Source organism: Austrofundulus limnaeus, unplaced genomic scaffold (genome assembly GCF_001266775.1).
Source record: "Austrofundulus limnaeus strain Quisiro unplaced genomic scaffold, Austrofundulus_limnaeus-1.0 Scaffold769, whole genome shotgun sequence".
NCBI classification, from domain to species: domain Eukaryota; kingdom Metazoa; phylum Chordata; class Actinopteri; order Cyprinodontiformes; family Rivulidae; genus Austrofundulus; species Austrofundulus limnaeus.
In genome coordinates this window covers 182,252-197,994 of record NW_013953171.1, presented here as the reverse complement: position 1 = coordinate 197,994, position 15,743 = coordinate 182,252, and the positions used below count along the sequence as shown (strand labels likewise).

At 37.3% G+C, this 15,743-nt stretch overlaps 1 protein-coding gene across 1 annotated transcript in view; it reads right to left on the bottom strand.

Annotated features, from left to right (window-relative positions):
- The window catches only part of xpo4 (exportin 4), a gene marked incomplete in the record, with an annotated part of 131,137 nt that overhangs the window by 34,343 nt on the left and 81,051 nt on the right, over positions 1-15,743 (bottom strand). Inside the window, 4 exon segments of the mRNA XM_014028491.1 lie at positions 1,251-1,396; positions 3,286-3,428; positions 3,553-3,729; positions 7,297-7,471. Coding sequence (XP_013883945.1) covers positions 1,251-1,396; positions 3,286-3,428; positions 3,553-3,729; positions 7,297-7,471 — 641 coding nt within the window.

The window sequence follows — 15,743 nt, the reverse complement described above, 5'->3', positions numbered from 1 at the left end:
GAACTTGCCTTCCACAGCAATTATTTTTAGTTAGCATATAGCTAAAATCTAACCATGGTTATATAATAACAGCTGCATTCTGACGTGATAAGTTGTCTGTTTTATATTCAATTAACGTATGATCTGATTAGTCGACTAATCGAATAAATAATCGGTGATTAATCGATTATTAAAATAATCGTTTGTGGCAGCCCTACTAAGGTGCAGGAATACTTACCCCCCTTTTTTTCACATCATGTTGCCTGCCTGGATCTGTTATTATCTCGCTATGAAGAACAGAGGAGTGTCAGAGGTAAGCTCGTTTCAACTGCTTTTTACGACGCGGTCTCAGTCATTTCCGGACTCAAGCATTTTGTGAATGAAGCCGATATTTCAGTTAAAATACATAAGTAAAAATATTTATCCGAGTATRGTACTATCCCCCAACTTTATGGATGATTTTATGGATTTAATTTTACGTATTATACTTAAATAAAGACGGTATGTGAATTAGGCAATACTGCTGCCTATTAAACAACTCCTAATCAAGTCATCTGCTTCTAAAATGAACATTTATTAAAACTAATTTAACCTTCTTTAAAAACTGTATATAGAAAAGCAAAATCTTAAAATAGGATTAGGGATTTTTTTTTGTGGTTTAAGCATCTTTTAAAAAATAAAAAAAATCAAGTGACACTTAATATTTCTAAATAGTGTCGTCATCCCCACATTTTTAATGGCACCGATACAGCTCTTTATCTTCTAAAAACTTCAGTAATTTAAAGACATCTTATTTTTAATAGGGCACACCCAGTCTAGAGAGTTAATTATTGGTGAGAAATCTTTGAAGAGTTTTAATGGTGCTATTAATAGTGCGCTGACCCAAACCCACATACTGGATGCAGTTGCTGCCTCGGGTCTCTGTTACAAATAAAGTCAGTAAAGTTTAATAAACTGTCCTGGAAAAGTCATTTKTGAGCACAATAAAAACATTTGTATTGTGCTGGCATGTAACACGAGTCCTCGTTAAACCCTTTAAAGTACCCTCAGTTTGAATCTAATTTGAAACTGCATGAAGCGTGAAAGGGGAATAAACCCTCAAACTGGTTTTAAAGATTTTTGCAGGAAAACTGATGAAAGTTGAATAGGAACATTTTTATTAAATCTAAAAGTTTCTGAGGATTTAACAGAGTAAAACTCTGCACACACTGCAGTTTTTATGGTCTTCCTTTCAAATAGTAAAACAAATAATCTTCAGTGCAGCTGCTGACCTGAGACTAGTATGAGCCAGTGGATGTCTTCATACAGGTCATCGAGGACTTTGCGGTCCACTGATCCCAGGTCTGATGAGGCCATAAGGTGCTGCTGGGTTCTCTGGAGCTGGCCGTGCAGTCTGTTGACCCGGTCCTCCAGCAGGCTGCGCAGTGATGCCGAAAGAGAAATACAGTTAGGTCCATATACAGTATATTTGGACACTGACACAAATTTTGTCTTTTTACCTGTTTACTGAAACATATTCAAGTTATAGTTATATAATGTACATGGACATAAAGTCCAGACATTCAGCTTTCATTTGAGGGTATCCACATTAAAACTGGATGAAGGGTTTAGGAGTTTCAGCTCCTTAAAATGTGCCACCCTGTTTTTAAAGGATAATTTTAAAGGTAATTGGACAAATGACTCCAAGGCTATTTCATGGACAGGTGTGGACAATCCCTTCGTTATGACATTCTCAATGAAGCAGATAGAAGGCCTGGACTTGATTTGAGGTGTGCTGCTTGCATTGGGAAGGTTTTGCTGTGAAGTAAACATGCGGTCAAAGGAGCTCTCCATGCAGGTGAAACAAGCCATCCTTAAGCTGCAAAAACAGAAAAAATCCATCTGAGAAATTGCTAAAATGCTAGGAGTGGCAAAATCTACAGTTTGGTCTATCCTGAGAAAGAAAGAAAGCACTGGTGAACTCATCAATGCAAAAAGACCTGGGCGCCCACAGAAGACAACAGTGGTGGATGATGGCAGAATAATCTCCATGGTGAAGAGCATCCCCTTCACAACAACCAACCAAGTGAACAACACTCTCCAGGAGGTAGAAGTATCAATATCCAAATCTACCATAAAGACAAGACTGCATGAAAGTAAATACAGAGGGTTCACTGCACGCTGCAAGACACTCATACGACTCAAGAATAAAAAGGCTAGACTGGACTTTACTAAAAAACATATAAAAAAGCAGCAGAGTTCTGGAAGAACATTCTTTGGACAGATGAAACCAAGATCAACCTCTACCAGAATGATGGAAAGAGAAAAGTCTGGTGAAGTCGTGGTACAGCTCATGATCCAAAACATATAACTCATCTGTAAAACACAGCAGAGCAGTGTGATGACTTGGGCGTGCATGGCTGCCAGTGGCACTGGGTCACTAGAGTTTATTGATGATGTGACACAGGACAGAAGCAGCCSAATGAATTCTGAGGTATTCAGAGCCAGACTGTGTGCTCAGATCAGCCAAATGCAGCCAAACTGATTGGTGGTCGTTGTTTCATACTACAGATGGACAATGATCCAAAACATAAAGCCAAAGTACCCCAGGAGTTTATTAAAGCAAAGAAGTTGAATATTCTTGAATGGCCAAGTCAGTCACCTGATCTCAACCCAATTGATCATTTCACTTGTTAAAGACTAAACTTCAGACAGAAAGGCCCACAAACAAACAGCAACTGAAAACCTCTGCAGTGAGGACCTGACAGAGCATTGAAAAGGAGGAAACACAGCGTCTGGTGATGTTCATGAGTTCAAGACTTCAGGCAGTCATTGCCAACAAAGGGTTTTCAACCAAGTACTAGAAATGAACATTTTATTTACAATTATTTAATTTGTCCAACTACTTTTGGGCCTCAGAAATGAAGGGATTGTGTTTAAAAGACGCTTTAGTTCCTCACATTTTTAAGCAATCATTTTGTTCAACCCACTGAATTAAAGCTGAAAGTCTGAACTTCAACTGCATCTGAATTGTTTTGTTTAAAATTCATTGTGGTAATGTCTAGAACCAAAATTAGAAAAATGTTGTCTCTGTCCTTGTCTCTGTCCAAATATATATGGACCTAACTGTAACATCTTAGGAAATAAAACCAACTCATTCTGAATTCAAAAGCAGAGCTAAAATTTAAACACGACGAATCTGTTTGATGTCAGTTTGTGGTATTTTTGCAGCGGTGTAGCCGTATGTTTTTAAGGCTTAAATACTCAATATAAGGTTATATAAGGTTTGTGTGAAATAAATAACACAGATGCTTTAGATGAGCTAACCTTGTGAGCAGGGGGATGCAGTGATCAGCAGCCACACGTCCCAGCGTGCCAATACTTGACAGCTGGTCTGAGAACAGTTCTCTGTCATCCTCCTGAAGCTCATTGATCTCCTCTTCCTCATGAGATGAAATGCCGTTTACCGACTGAGGGATCAGCCAGAGTGGTTCATGGTTTTATAGAATAGAAAGAAAAGATGAAAAAGAATTGATGACCAAGTCCATATTAATGAAAAAAATATAAAATAAAACTGTACGAAGAAAGCCTCACCAGATTCCTAGTACCATCAGGAGCAGCCAGGTGACACTGGATGTACGAGTTGAAGACCTGAATTGCTGGCTGAATGAAGCAGCCGCGGGGAAAGTGTTCTTCGTCTTGAACGAGAGTAAGCCACGACTCCAGCAGCTTGTCGTAGGCCTCCATGTAAACCATGTCGTCTTTATCCAACTAAAGAAAGAGGCAAAAACAAAGCACATGGCTTGTGGATTACCTGTATTTAAAACATTCAGTAGTATGTTAGTCAGAAAAAAACAAACTAAAATGCTCACAAAAACAAACCCACAAAGTTCTGACCGATCACAGAAAAAAGTTCTGACAGAAGTGCACAGAACAGGTTCTTGAGGGCAGTGTGAGAACTAAAACATCCAGTTTTCATCACACAAACACATCAACWCCAAATACAGGGTTCCTATAGTTTAAAGCAAGTTAAATTTAAGACTTTTTAAGACTTTTTAATGCCAAGTGAAATTAATTTTAAGACTAATTTCATAATAAACACAAATGACAAAAAATAAAAACTGGCAGAAACTCATGAATCAAAGTATTTTTGGTTTAAGTATTCAAATATTGCTAAGAGACCTGAAGAAATTTATAGTTATTAGAGGTGATAATGTTTAGTCTATTATGTTTTGATTGAAATAGGTTCAGTTACATGTCCGAATAATATAACAACACATAATCAACTGTTACGAAAACAGTAGGTGAGAATTTTGTCTGAATGCCTGTGATTCAGCTGTAGGTCAGTAGGGGGTGAACGCAGGCATTGAAGACCGTGTATAAACTGATCAACTTCCTGGTTTGTCGGGAGTGTGGTTTCCTTGTCAGCCCGGTGGCAATAAAACCTCACTCGGTTCCAGAATTCTGGTGTTGTATGGTTTTCATTCCTTCTACAAATCATTGTAWTTAACAGTGGTGGTTTTCATATTGACTTCAGTCTTTTGAACACGTATTTTCTTACAGACCARTTGCYTTTATCCATATCTAACTATAGCAGAAACGTTYTTAGCAGYCAGTTTTAAACTTAATTTAATTTCAGGAAATCCTCTAACGATGCAAAATTTGGAGTTTTAGGATCCACAGTGGGGTTTTAAACCCTACTTGCTGTAGATGAAACTAGGGATGCACGATATATCGGTATTGATATYGGTATCGGYCGATATTAGTCATTTTTTAGAATATCAGTATYGGTCCGATACGTAAAACGAGGCCGATATTAATGTCTGATATTGATTTCCCACTTTTTATCTTTGCGTTTCTGTTTTGGGAGGTGAGATGGTTGGTTGAGCAGCATCTGTTTGATCGTGATAGTGATATTGATGCTGCGCAGCCAGGAATAACTGAAGTAAGGAGCCATGTCAGAGGTCTGGTTGTTTATTTACAGTTTCAAAAAAAGACCCAAGTGTGTTTGTGTATAATATAATTTGTTTGTTTGTATAATATCGGTAAATATCGCTTATCTGCCATAACAGCAATAATTATATCAGATATCAATWTCGGCTGAAATTTTCATATCGGTGCATCCCTAGATGAAACCTTTAAGTGCCGGTGACATCACTTTTTTTTGTAAGAAAAGTGAATGCATTTTTGTAAAGACAACATTAACGTATTACAAAAAAAAATTCACATTGCTCAGATGAACAATTGAGATATTTGCATGTGAAGTAACAGGAAGTGATGTCAAAGTGTGAATATTAAAAATAATAATTTTTACCAATTATTTTAATATTTGAGATGAATTAAAGACATCCTATTTACATCGTGTAAACATTTTTAAGACTTCTGAAAGATTGATTTAAGACATTTTAAGGCTAATTAAGGCCTTATTTTTGGATTGATGAACTCAATGACTTTTAACACTTTTTAAGGATCTGCAGGAACCCTGCAAATAAGTTCTAAATTCTGGTGGCTGAAGCCAAAGTTTAAGTGTATTTATTAAACATGTAGAAAACTGCAAATAAAAGCTGTAAAGTGTGAAGGAAGCAAAAAGATGCTACTCTAACATCAATATTCATAAAGTGGTCTAAGTTAAGTCAACCACATGAAAGACACTTGAAACTGGTTCACTTCTTATTTATCTGAAAGGATTTTTACTGTTTTTCTGAATCATGTTTGCTCGGATGTTGCACCACTCTCTTGTGGGGTACCCCAAGGTTCAGTTTTGGGCCCAGTCCTCTGTTTATTGTACTTATACACTTTAGGTGATATGTTAAAACATCACAGTAATGTGTCATATCATCTGTATGCTGATGACATACAGTTGTACTATTCCATTAGAGCCTCAGCATCCTACAAACTGTCTGAACTTGGTAACTGTCAGAAATCAAAATATGGCTGAACAACWACTACTTGCAGTTAATGCAAACAAGACTGAGACTCTTATTATTGCCCCTGATGTTAAAATCCCTGTAATCAGGCAGCACCTTGTTTTTTAACCCCTTCAATGTAAAATAGTCTCAGAAATCTGGGTGTTGTGCAGTGACAGTTCCTTGTCTTTTGAGACCCACAGTAAAGGTGAGAGATTTTGTCACATAAGGAACTAGAGATGATTGTTCACACTCTTGTTTAGGTTACTGTAACCATCTTTATATGTGTCTAAACAAATCCTCCTTGGCTGGGCTTCAGTCCKTGCARAACGCTGCAGCGAGGTTATTAACAAAGACCCACAGAAGAGTCCACATTACTCCTGTTTTAGCCTCTCTGCACTGGCTCCCTGTGACTTTGAGGAGTCATTTTAAAATTTTGGTTTTAACTTTCAGAGCACTTCATGGTCAGGCCCCCAAATACATTTTACCCCCAGTTTACACCACATGCGTTCAGTCTCCGCTCCGGTCCGACCTCTGCAGCAAATACACAACCATTATAATCAATGAGAGTGTTTACACTGGCTGTGCAGGGCAGCGGTGAGCAGACGGCGATCCGTCAAAATTAGAACAGAKCCTATTTTTGCCGGACGACGGAGCTGCTCTGGAGTCAATTTTTGTCGCACCAACAGGAAAAGAAATGAGCACAACATCCGTATTTTCAAAATAAGACACTTTTAGGCTGGATAATTTGTCGGAATAATGTCGAAATTGCAGCTATGTTAATAAATATACGGATATATTTCTACACAAATGCTGTCAGAATGTATCGTTCTGTTTGGGAAGCAGATAGAAACATGTAGCATGAAGCATATGTGTACACACACGATCCATGTGGATTTTATTTTGAAATCAGAGGTTTCAGAAAGACGACAGCGAGATAGTTTCAACATAGATACCAAAAGCCTTTATATCATTGTTTTCAGCTGTGTTTGGAGTTCGTCTTTCACAGAATTAATTATTTTTTGCTSTGACTTCCACATTTATCACTGAATTTATCGCGTTCTCTCCATCCTGCACACTTGTCGGAGCGGCGCGGACGCTGTATAAATTGAGACACAAACGAACAGCTGCAACCTGCGCACTGCAGCGCAGACGTATGTAGTATAAATCCGGGGTTAGAACTTCTGAAGCCTCTCTGTCCATCCAGGACTTTAAGGTCTGCTAATCAAATGCTGCTGGTGGTTCCTAGAACCCACTATAAAACCTGTGGAGACAAAGCTTTTCAGCTTATTTCATTACAGCTACAACTTCACAATAAACATGAATAAAACTAGTTAAAATCACTGAGAACTGGACTTTGAGTTGAACAAAGTGATTTCAGTGACAGGGGTTGGTTTGTTTCTGACAGCTGGACAGAGACGTCAGCACTCACCACCTCCTCCAGGGCGGCGCTGCGTCCAAACGAGCAGGTGAGCAGCGTGAGGCAGTTGATGAAGGAGGTAAAGAGCTCGCTGGGCAGAGCTGTTAAAATGCTCCGAGGAAACATGGTGATCAGATTTGAGATGATGTTGGAGATGCCCACAGCCTCAGAGTCTTCAATCTCAATCCTAAAATAAAAGAAGACATAGAAAGTTGCTTTATTCAAGATAAGATAAGATAAGATAAGATAAGATAAGATAAGATAAGATAAGATAAGATAAGATAAGATAAGATAAAACTTTATTGATCCCAAATTTTTTAAAACCTCAGAAATAAACTGTATCAGATGTAAATTGGTAGGAAATCCTGAGAATCCTTTCTGGTAAGTATCAGTGTCTTTTCTTGTCAAACAGAGGCAACAAAAGTTCAAAAAGCCTCAGTTCTATTTTCAATGCGAGCCATATTCTGGCCTAAAGAAAGAGTTTCCACCCTTCAGGCTGAGGCTGAACCGAGGTCACTTTCCAGTTTACCCACTAGTGACAAAAAGTTGGAAATTTGCTTGAAAAATCGATCGTTACCCAAAACTCATTGGCTGCCTGACCCCTGAGCAGTTTTCCACAGCTGCATCTGAGGTTGTTTTTATGGTGTTTCTGTCTCGTAGTGAAAAATAAAAAGTTCAACAAAGCTCGACTGAAAGGCTGTAATTCATTCAGTTCTCAGTTTGGAAGAAACATTTGATCATCGAGAAGCATCAAGTGACAAACGTGAAAACTTGGCCAACTTTAAATCAGACATTTTTAATTAGATATATTTAACTTTAGCAAAGTGTTTTAATTTTCAGTTCAGAAAGATAAGGCCATAACAAATAGATTTAATTACATTTATCACTTCTTAATTCACCTGTTTTTAATACGTTGATTTAAAGCTTAAAATCAAAACCAACCTTTTATAAGAAATGTCCTTCTCAACTTTTCTGCAAGTGAAACAGCTCTAAATTGGTTTTATTTGGAGAAAAAAAAAGACACAAATGGCCTTTTTCAATCGAAAACCCCAGATCTTAAAAATGTTTTTCTTTCACATACATAATTATTAGTATTAAATGTATACTTYGTACAGTTAATGTGTTATTTTTGCTTTCTTTTTATTTTTGCTTCCTATTTCTGATAATGACTGTACGGCACCTTGTGAAATCCTTTTTTGTGAAAGGCACTATATAAATAATCTTTTACTTACTTTACTTTCTTACTTATAATCAGTTTCTTAAACAAATTTATCGCAAAAAATACCGTCATCACAATATCAGTGTGTGCAATATTCATATCACAAAGGACTTGGAGTGCAATAATAGTTTACTAATGCATGTATCAGAGGGAGGATGAAGACAAAGTCTTATTAGTCTGATATCACCTCATATTATTATTTTTCAATTACTTTTACACATTTCTCAGTTCCATTTACAAACAGTAAATCAGTTTGAACAAGCATAAATATATGAAAATCAAATAAAAAACATTAGGTTTGTGAAAATATTTGAAACACATATTTTATAAATTAACCAGTTTTTTCAAATCCTGCCCCAGTAAACCTGGATGTCACAGATTGATGATGTGTGAAAGTTTAATTCAAGTCTCTTTTTGTATTTAGTATTTTTGTTGGTAAATCATTCTACATAAACAAAAGGACAACTTGGCTGCATCTTTTTGTTTCAATGACAAATTTTAGCTTAACACTCAGAATTATTTAATTTTATAACTTATTAATTACATTTAATACTTTAATGAATCTAATAACCCACACACCTGTGCCCATATCAAGTCCTGATGTTGGAAAAAAATCAGACCTTAAAATCGCACGTGAAAAACTAATTATATCTGTTAGAAGGTAAAAATGAAAGCAGAAAAAATAGGAAAAGATTACTTTTACTAGACACATGTCAGGAAACATTGAAGTAGTAAGTGAAACATCATACTGTTAATTTTAGAGGCTGGTGAGTATTTCTCTTGAAAACTGTTACAAAAAAACCCCACATGACTGACTTTGTATTTAATTTATTAGAACCTATATTAAACATTTAACTACTTCAGCTTGTAAATGGACATCATAATTAAAATATACAACACAGAAACTAGTGTCTAAAACAAAATTAGAAGCCGAACAAACTGACAAAGATACACAGAGACAGAAGCCAAATGACTTTAAACACTTTCTCAGTGTTTAACGCATTAGCTCACAGGCAGATATTACCTTATTAGTAGGGGTGCAACGATACAGAAAATTCACAATTCGGTTCGGTTTGATACTTTAGTCTCACRGTTCGATATTTTTTCGATACAAAAAAAGAGAAATGTCCATGCCCCTTTTAACTTGTAATTTATTTAAATTAATTATGAACATTTGTTTAACCTCAAAAGTACAGTTTTTAAATTAAATGTTGCTGAAACAGCAAGTTTCTCAGTGGATCTGCGCTCAAAAATRCAGCCTAGGTGGAGTAGTCGAACACAGATCCACTGATCCTTCAACACAGAGCCTCTTCAGAAGACAAGYTGATAAAGTAAATTTGAAAAATCTGTATTGTTCGATACAAGTGTGTGTTGAACCTAAAGCACTGTATTGAACGGTTCGATATGGGTACATGTATTGTTGCACCCCTACTTATGTAAGTGTAAGCTCAGTGTTAACTGATGCCATTAACTTGATGAGCTAATCATCCTGTTTGTGTTACAGTTTGATGGCATCCCTTGTAAAAAGCCCAGCATTACAGATCAAGCTRACTTTAGATAAACAGCTACATTCACCCTGAGAAATCCTCCATAAAGAACCCATCAGTCCCCGCAGAGTTTGAACTGACGTTCTGCCTCAGCGACAGAGGAACGCTGTGCGAGACACCCAACTAAACCCTATCAGATGGAGCTAAACCGTGTGCAGAAGTGTTCAATCTCTGCAGATCGGCCGTCCCTCTCTGCGTGGTTTTCCGATGAGGCAACTGGAAAAAAGCTCCAAGAATAAGCGATTACAGACGTAGCAGGAGAGCGGGAAAAAGGACGAAAAAAAAGGACCTAAGTGAAAAAGAGCTCCACTCTGTGTGTGCCTGTTATTTATAAAAATGCTGAGTGTGGTCTACTATTTCAAATAAAGATCAGACAAACTCCATAAACTAAATAGCTTTTCCTTCCCCATAAATTTCATGGATAACGTTTTTTTCTGAAATTATCTTTTATTCATGAAACATTTTAGTTATCACTGGTAAGAAAATGACCAAATAAACATTCAAGTAAAAGTTTAAAGATTCTTTAAGGAATGCATATCACCTGCCACATTTTATACAAGAGTTTTAAAGGGGCAATATTATGTGTTTCTCAGGCATATATGTAAATACTAGACCATAATAAAGTATCTATGTCAGCTTTAGTTGTTATTAAAATGCTGTTTTTATGTTTAAATAGAAAATAAATTTATCTTCTCATCACTTCCTCTTCTAAACGCCTTGAAATTGGCCTCTGTCTCTTTAAGAACCTCCTTATGCTTCTGTCCCACCCATTTCAGCGGATGGGGTGGGGGGGGGTGCTATGATGCAGTTTATTTGGCATCTGAGAATATATTTCCTCAAAGGTATTGTATTTTGAATATGAAAAGAGCTCCACTGAGTGAGAAGTAGTTAGGAGCTCTGCAGACAGTTTCAGTTTCATCAGTTGTTTGCCGAGAGCCTGCAGGAGTCATGGGCGGGGTGTGTGGGGTGGGGAGGTGTGCTCTGTGATGAGGAAGCTCAGCTTGGAGACACAGCCCAGAGGCGGAGCTGGTCCCAAAAGGCGTKTCTAGTCCCAACCTGTCGTTTTTGCTCCCCTACCTGCTGCCTCAGGACACTAMAGGATTTCTCAAACACGCATGAATGAGTCAAAGTAAGACTTTGGGCATGTTTTTGATGAGAGAATAACATTATAACATGATATAAAGCTCAAAATAGTTGATTTTACATGACATAGCCCCTTTAAACCAAGAATATTTTATAATGAGACGGAACAGAGTTGTAGTCGTTTTGATCAAACCATATAAATGAAGTTATGAACAATCTTGTGATGTGTTAGCACACTCTGTGTTGGAGGATTACTCTCAGCAACCACCACACCAAGTTTAGCTTAAAGTCTAAAGCTGACAGAGTTAATCGTTATTGTGTGGGCTAATGTTGATCAGCTGTGGCTACCATATTAAATTGGAGTGGCTCCAAAATCAGATGCAGATCAAGTGATTCTATTGAGTTTCATAAACTCTATCCACTAGTTTAAGACATCAATGCATTTATTTATTAAGAAGTTTTTATTTGTGTTAATGCAAGAGAGAAATGTTCAAGAAATTTAACCTGCAGCAGACCCTGATGATCCAGTTCTACACATCGAATCCATCCTCATATCCATAAACATCTGGTGGTTCGTCCACCTTCCAAGAACGAGCAACACTCCAGTGCATTATCAGAAATGCAGAAACCATTTATGGATGTAATCTGCCAACCCTTCAAGAAATCAGCAGGGTGATGATTCGCACTGGCAAAATCTCAACTGACCCCTCACATCTAGGTCATTACCTCCTCCAGACACTCGCTATTGGTACAAGACTCAGAGGACCATCAAAACCAGAACATGCAAGCTAACAGCTTCTTCTCTAGAACTGTGCCGATCCTCAACCACAGCAGACACCTCACATAGTTATAACTTAAACCACAACTAATCTCAACTGTAAAAATCCCACAAAACTGTGGGAAAAAGTACATATTAGATTTTACATTTAGGTTTATTTTGGTAAATTTACATTACAAGAAAAAGAAAACAAAATGAAACACTAATATAAATCAATAATTTACCAAAAACAGAGTAGGCTTCACCGAAGTGAAACATAAATCTGTGGATCTGTGTTTGATTACTCTGGCTGGCTTTCTCAAGGACCAGGATGTGACACAAAAATCTGAATTTTGGAACTGAAAGTGAAAGTAGTCAAGCTGAATTTTTAATAGGCCAAAACACAGTTTCAAACCATTAAATTCAGTTTCAATTTAGTAAAATTCATTTTCAAACCAATGCATTCAATTTCAAATTATGCACATTCAGATTCAATCTGAGCAATTCAAATTCACAATATTGATTGTGTCGATTCACAATATGCTGGCACAAGATTTATCCCATAGAAATGTCATCAGCTGTGGTTTAGTTCAATTATTCCATAAACAGACATTCCCTCTTTTCTAGTAATCAACACAAGAGTATGTAAACACAATTTATTAAATTGCGAAAAACATTACATGCAGTAATAAAAAAGACAATAAATAAGCTGAACTGAACTACAGCAACCAGGGGGAGAAAAATATGCATTTTTTTGTCACAACCTATAAATCAGACTTAACATTAATGTGTGTCATCCTCAGTTTAGGACAGGGGTGTCAAACTCCAGTCCTCGAGGGCCGCTATCCTGCATGTTTTAGAGGTTTTCCAGCTCCAACACACCTGATTCAGTGATTGAATTAACTCTTCAAATTGGGCAGAAGCCTGTTAATTACCCAGCGATCAAAATCTGGTATGTTGGAGCAAGAAAACCTCTAAAACATGCAGGATAGCGGCCCTCGAGGACTGGAGTTTGACACCCCTGGTTTAGGAAATACAGATTTAGCTTCTGGCATTTAATTTCCTCAAAGTCAAGTTTTAAATTAACCACAAACCTTTTCAACCAATGACTTGTGTTGTTCTGATACTCTTTTATGACATGTTGTATTTGTGAAGGTATTTTCTTTAAGTTCTATTTTCTGACGTTTGACTGATCAAATAAATTAGACAATAATTGTAGCATAAGAATAGTAATTGATGCACAAATATTTCAATTTTTTTTTATCTTTGTTTATGCTGATTTATAATGGATTGTCTCTGACAAAAAAAACACACTTTTCAATCTTCAGGTAATTGCCACCCTACTCTGCTACTAATAACAGAGCACTAATCTCTTCTAATGCGTCCTGCTGAAATCCACAACACTTACTGGCAGCACAAGATGCAGCAGAAATCAATAGCTTCTGGCGAGCTGCGCTCACACACCTTTTAAAGCTGCTTGGCACAAGATCACAAGTTTTACATCTTCATACAACCTTTGGTAAGAAGCAGACAACAGTTTYCAAACACCTACTGATACTGATTCATTTGTATGACAGTAAAAAAAATACCTGCCAATAACACAACAATCTAATTACATGACTACCTGAACATATCCGGAGCTGAACAGGCCCATTTCAGTTTGAAATGATGTTAACTAAAGTCTGAAAATAAAAACAACCTGCAAGTCGCTCTTGTAATAATTCTTTGAAGCAAGATTGATTATTTCTAGTGGTGCGTCATTCATCACTGACTCAAACAAAATTAAACTTCTGTAAAAAGAGGCAGGGAACAAAAAAAGTAAATGACTGAGCTAAACTTTATGGATCAGAAACACAAAACGACTGCCTTTTCTCAGAATCAAACTGGTTGCTGCTGGGTTGATGTTTAATACAAACAGGGCTGAACAGTGAATTACATGACCACGTCCTAGAGGAAACCAAATATTTTGACTCATCTATTGCTTCATGTTGATCAGTGACACTGATGTTAAAACATGCATTAATAAACCAAAATAAAGCTTTTTTTTATTTGCACCACTCAAACATGGAATTACAGCTTGAAAACTGTAACTAAGATTCAACACAAAGACTTTGTGACTGTTGGAGACTCAAAATTGTGAGGAAAAAAAGACAATTTGTTTGTTGCAGTCTCATTGAATTCTAAATGTTTGCAACCTGCAAGACTGTGCTTTGAGTGGCCAGTTTTTATTTTTAATTCTCAGCCTTAATTTCATGGCATGGCTTACAAAACAGTACCATGGGAGGTGAAGAATATTTTCACGCCCACTTCCACCTACATTGAGCTCACCTTAAAGGTGACTCAAATGTTTGATTTCATTACCTTCGCCAAGGGTGAGGTAATGTGGTCTGTCTGTCTGTGGACAACATTACTCAAAAAACTTGTGGATGGATTGTCATGACATTTTTACCACAAGTGGGTACTGGGCCAAGGAACACACCTTTAAATTTTGGTGATGTTCCGGATCACAATGTGGATACAGGAATTTTTTTTCTTTTAACACTCTGAGATCGGCAAAGCTGTGATGCTTTCATAGGGCTTCTGTAAAAAACAGTGAGCTGGTTTGGACAGCACGGACTTCAAACTTTATAAAAGTAATGTTAAAACCACATTTAATGATGAATAATTTTTTGCCATAATAAGTGAATTTAAAGAACGTTTTGTGACCAGGAAGTGCGTGACTGCACCATGAAACCTATTTTTCCCATTTCGTCAAACACAACACATTTCTGAAACAACCAATTAAAACAGTTTCTCGCTACTAGGCTTGTAAACAGAGAGCTGCCGGGCCTCAAAGTTTGGAGACGGGGGGAGCCAGGAAGCACTTTCTAAAGAGAGTCAAACCATTACAAATTCATACAAGGGGATAAAACAGACGTTTTACATGGTGAAATGTGACTGATGAAAACTTAGGAGCTTAATCCCACACCAGTTTGACCATGAATAACGTTGGGTGACGAGTCTGACTTTTTTTTTCACATTGGACTCCACCGAGAAGAAATTCCATGCATACTGCCTGCTTAAATGTTCACTACGACAGAACTTATTCGACAGAAGTGTTTCCATCTCTGCTTTTGTGCATTAACTCTTACAGGATGGGGGGAAATTGGTCTTGGCAGAGGTTTGCACTCTCCGAGTGCTTCTAGTTACTATTGTAATGAAGACAGGTAGCTTTGGAAGATGTTTTTTTTTTCTTTAATCAATGGCCTGGTTTTTAAGCACCCAGTATTATCCAGCCAAACTGCCTAACTTGGATCTGACTGCAGCAGTTTCATGATGATAATTGTTTCATTTTGTTCGCAGAGTCGACTCTTTGGCCCTTTCTCGTCACAAGTCGCAAGTCAAACTATTTACCACCTCCGCATAAGCACTCGTGTGGGACAGACAAATTTTGCTACATGGGACAGCTCCTGCAAAGGTGTCAAAACACAACTGTAGAGTTTACAGAAACTACATTGGGAAGGGTTCGAGACAGGTACAACAACAACATAACAAAACAAGCCTCACTGATCCACATGAGGAAACAGAGAAACCCCTCAAACGTTTTGAGACCTTATGGAGACCACCTCACAAATGAGGTATGTTAATAAGTCTCAAACAGTTCTAGCCCAGCAGAATACTACCCTCAACAAAATCTTTACTCGTAACTTTGTTGTAATTTGTTCTACTCGAGGTGCACAGTTAGAACCGGAAATGAAGACACGTTTGGCCTAGGCTGAACCAAGAGCCAAGAAGGGCTTACGTATATAGCTCTGAATGAAAAACATGTGAAACAATTTGCTATTTTCAATACAGTTTTTGGTAATATATATAT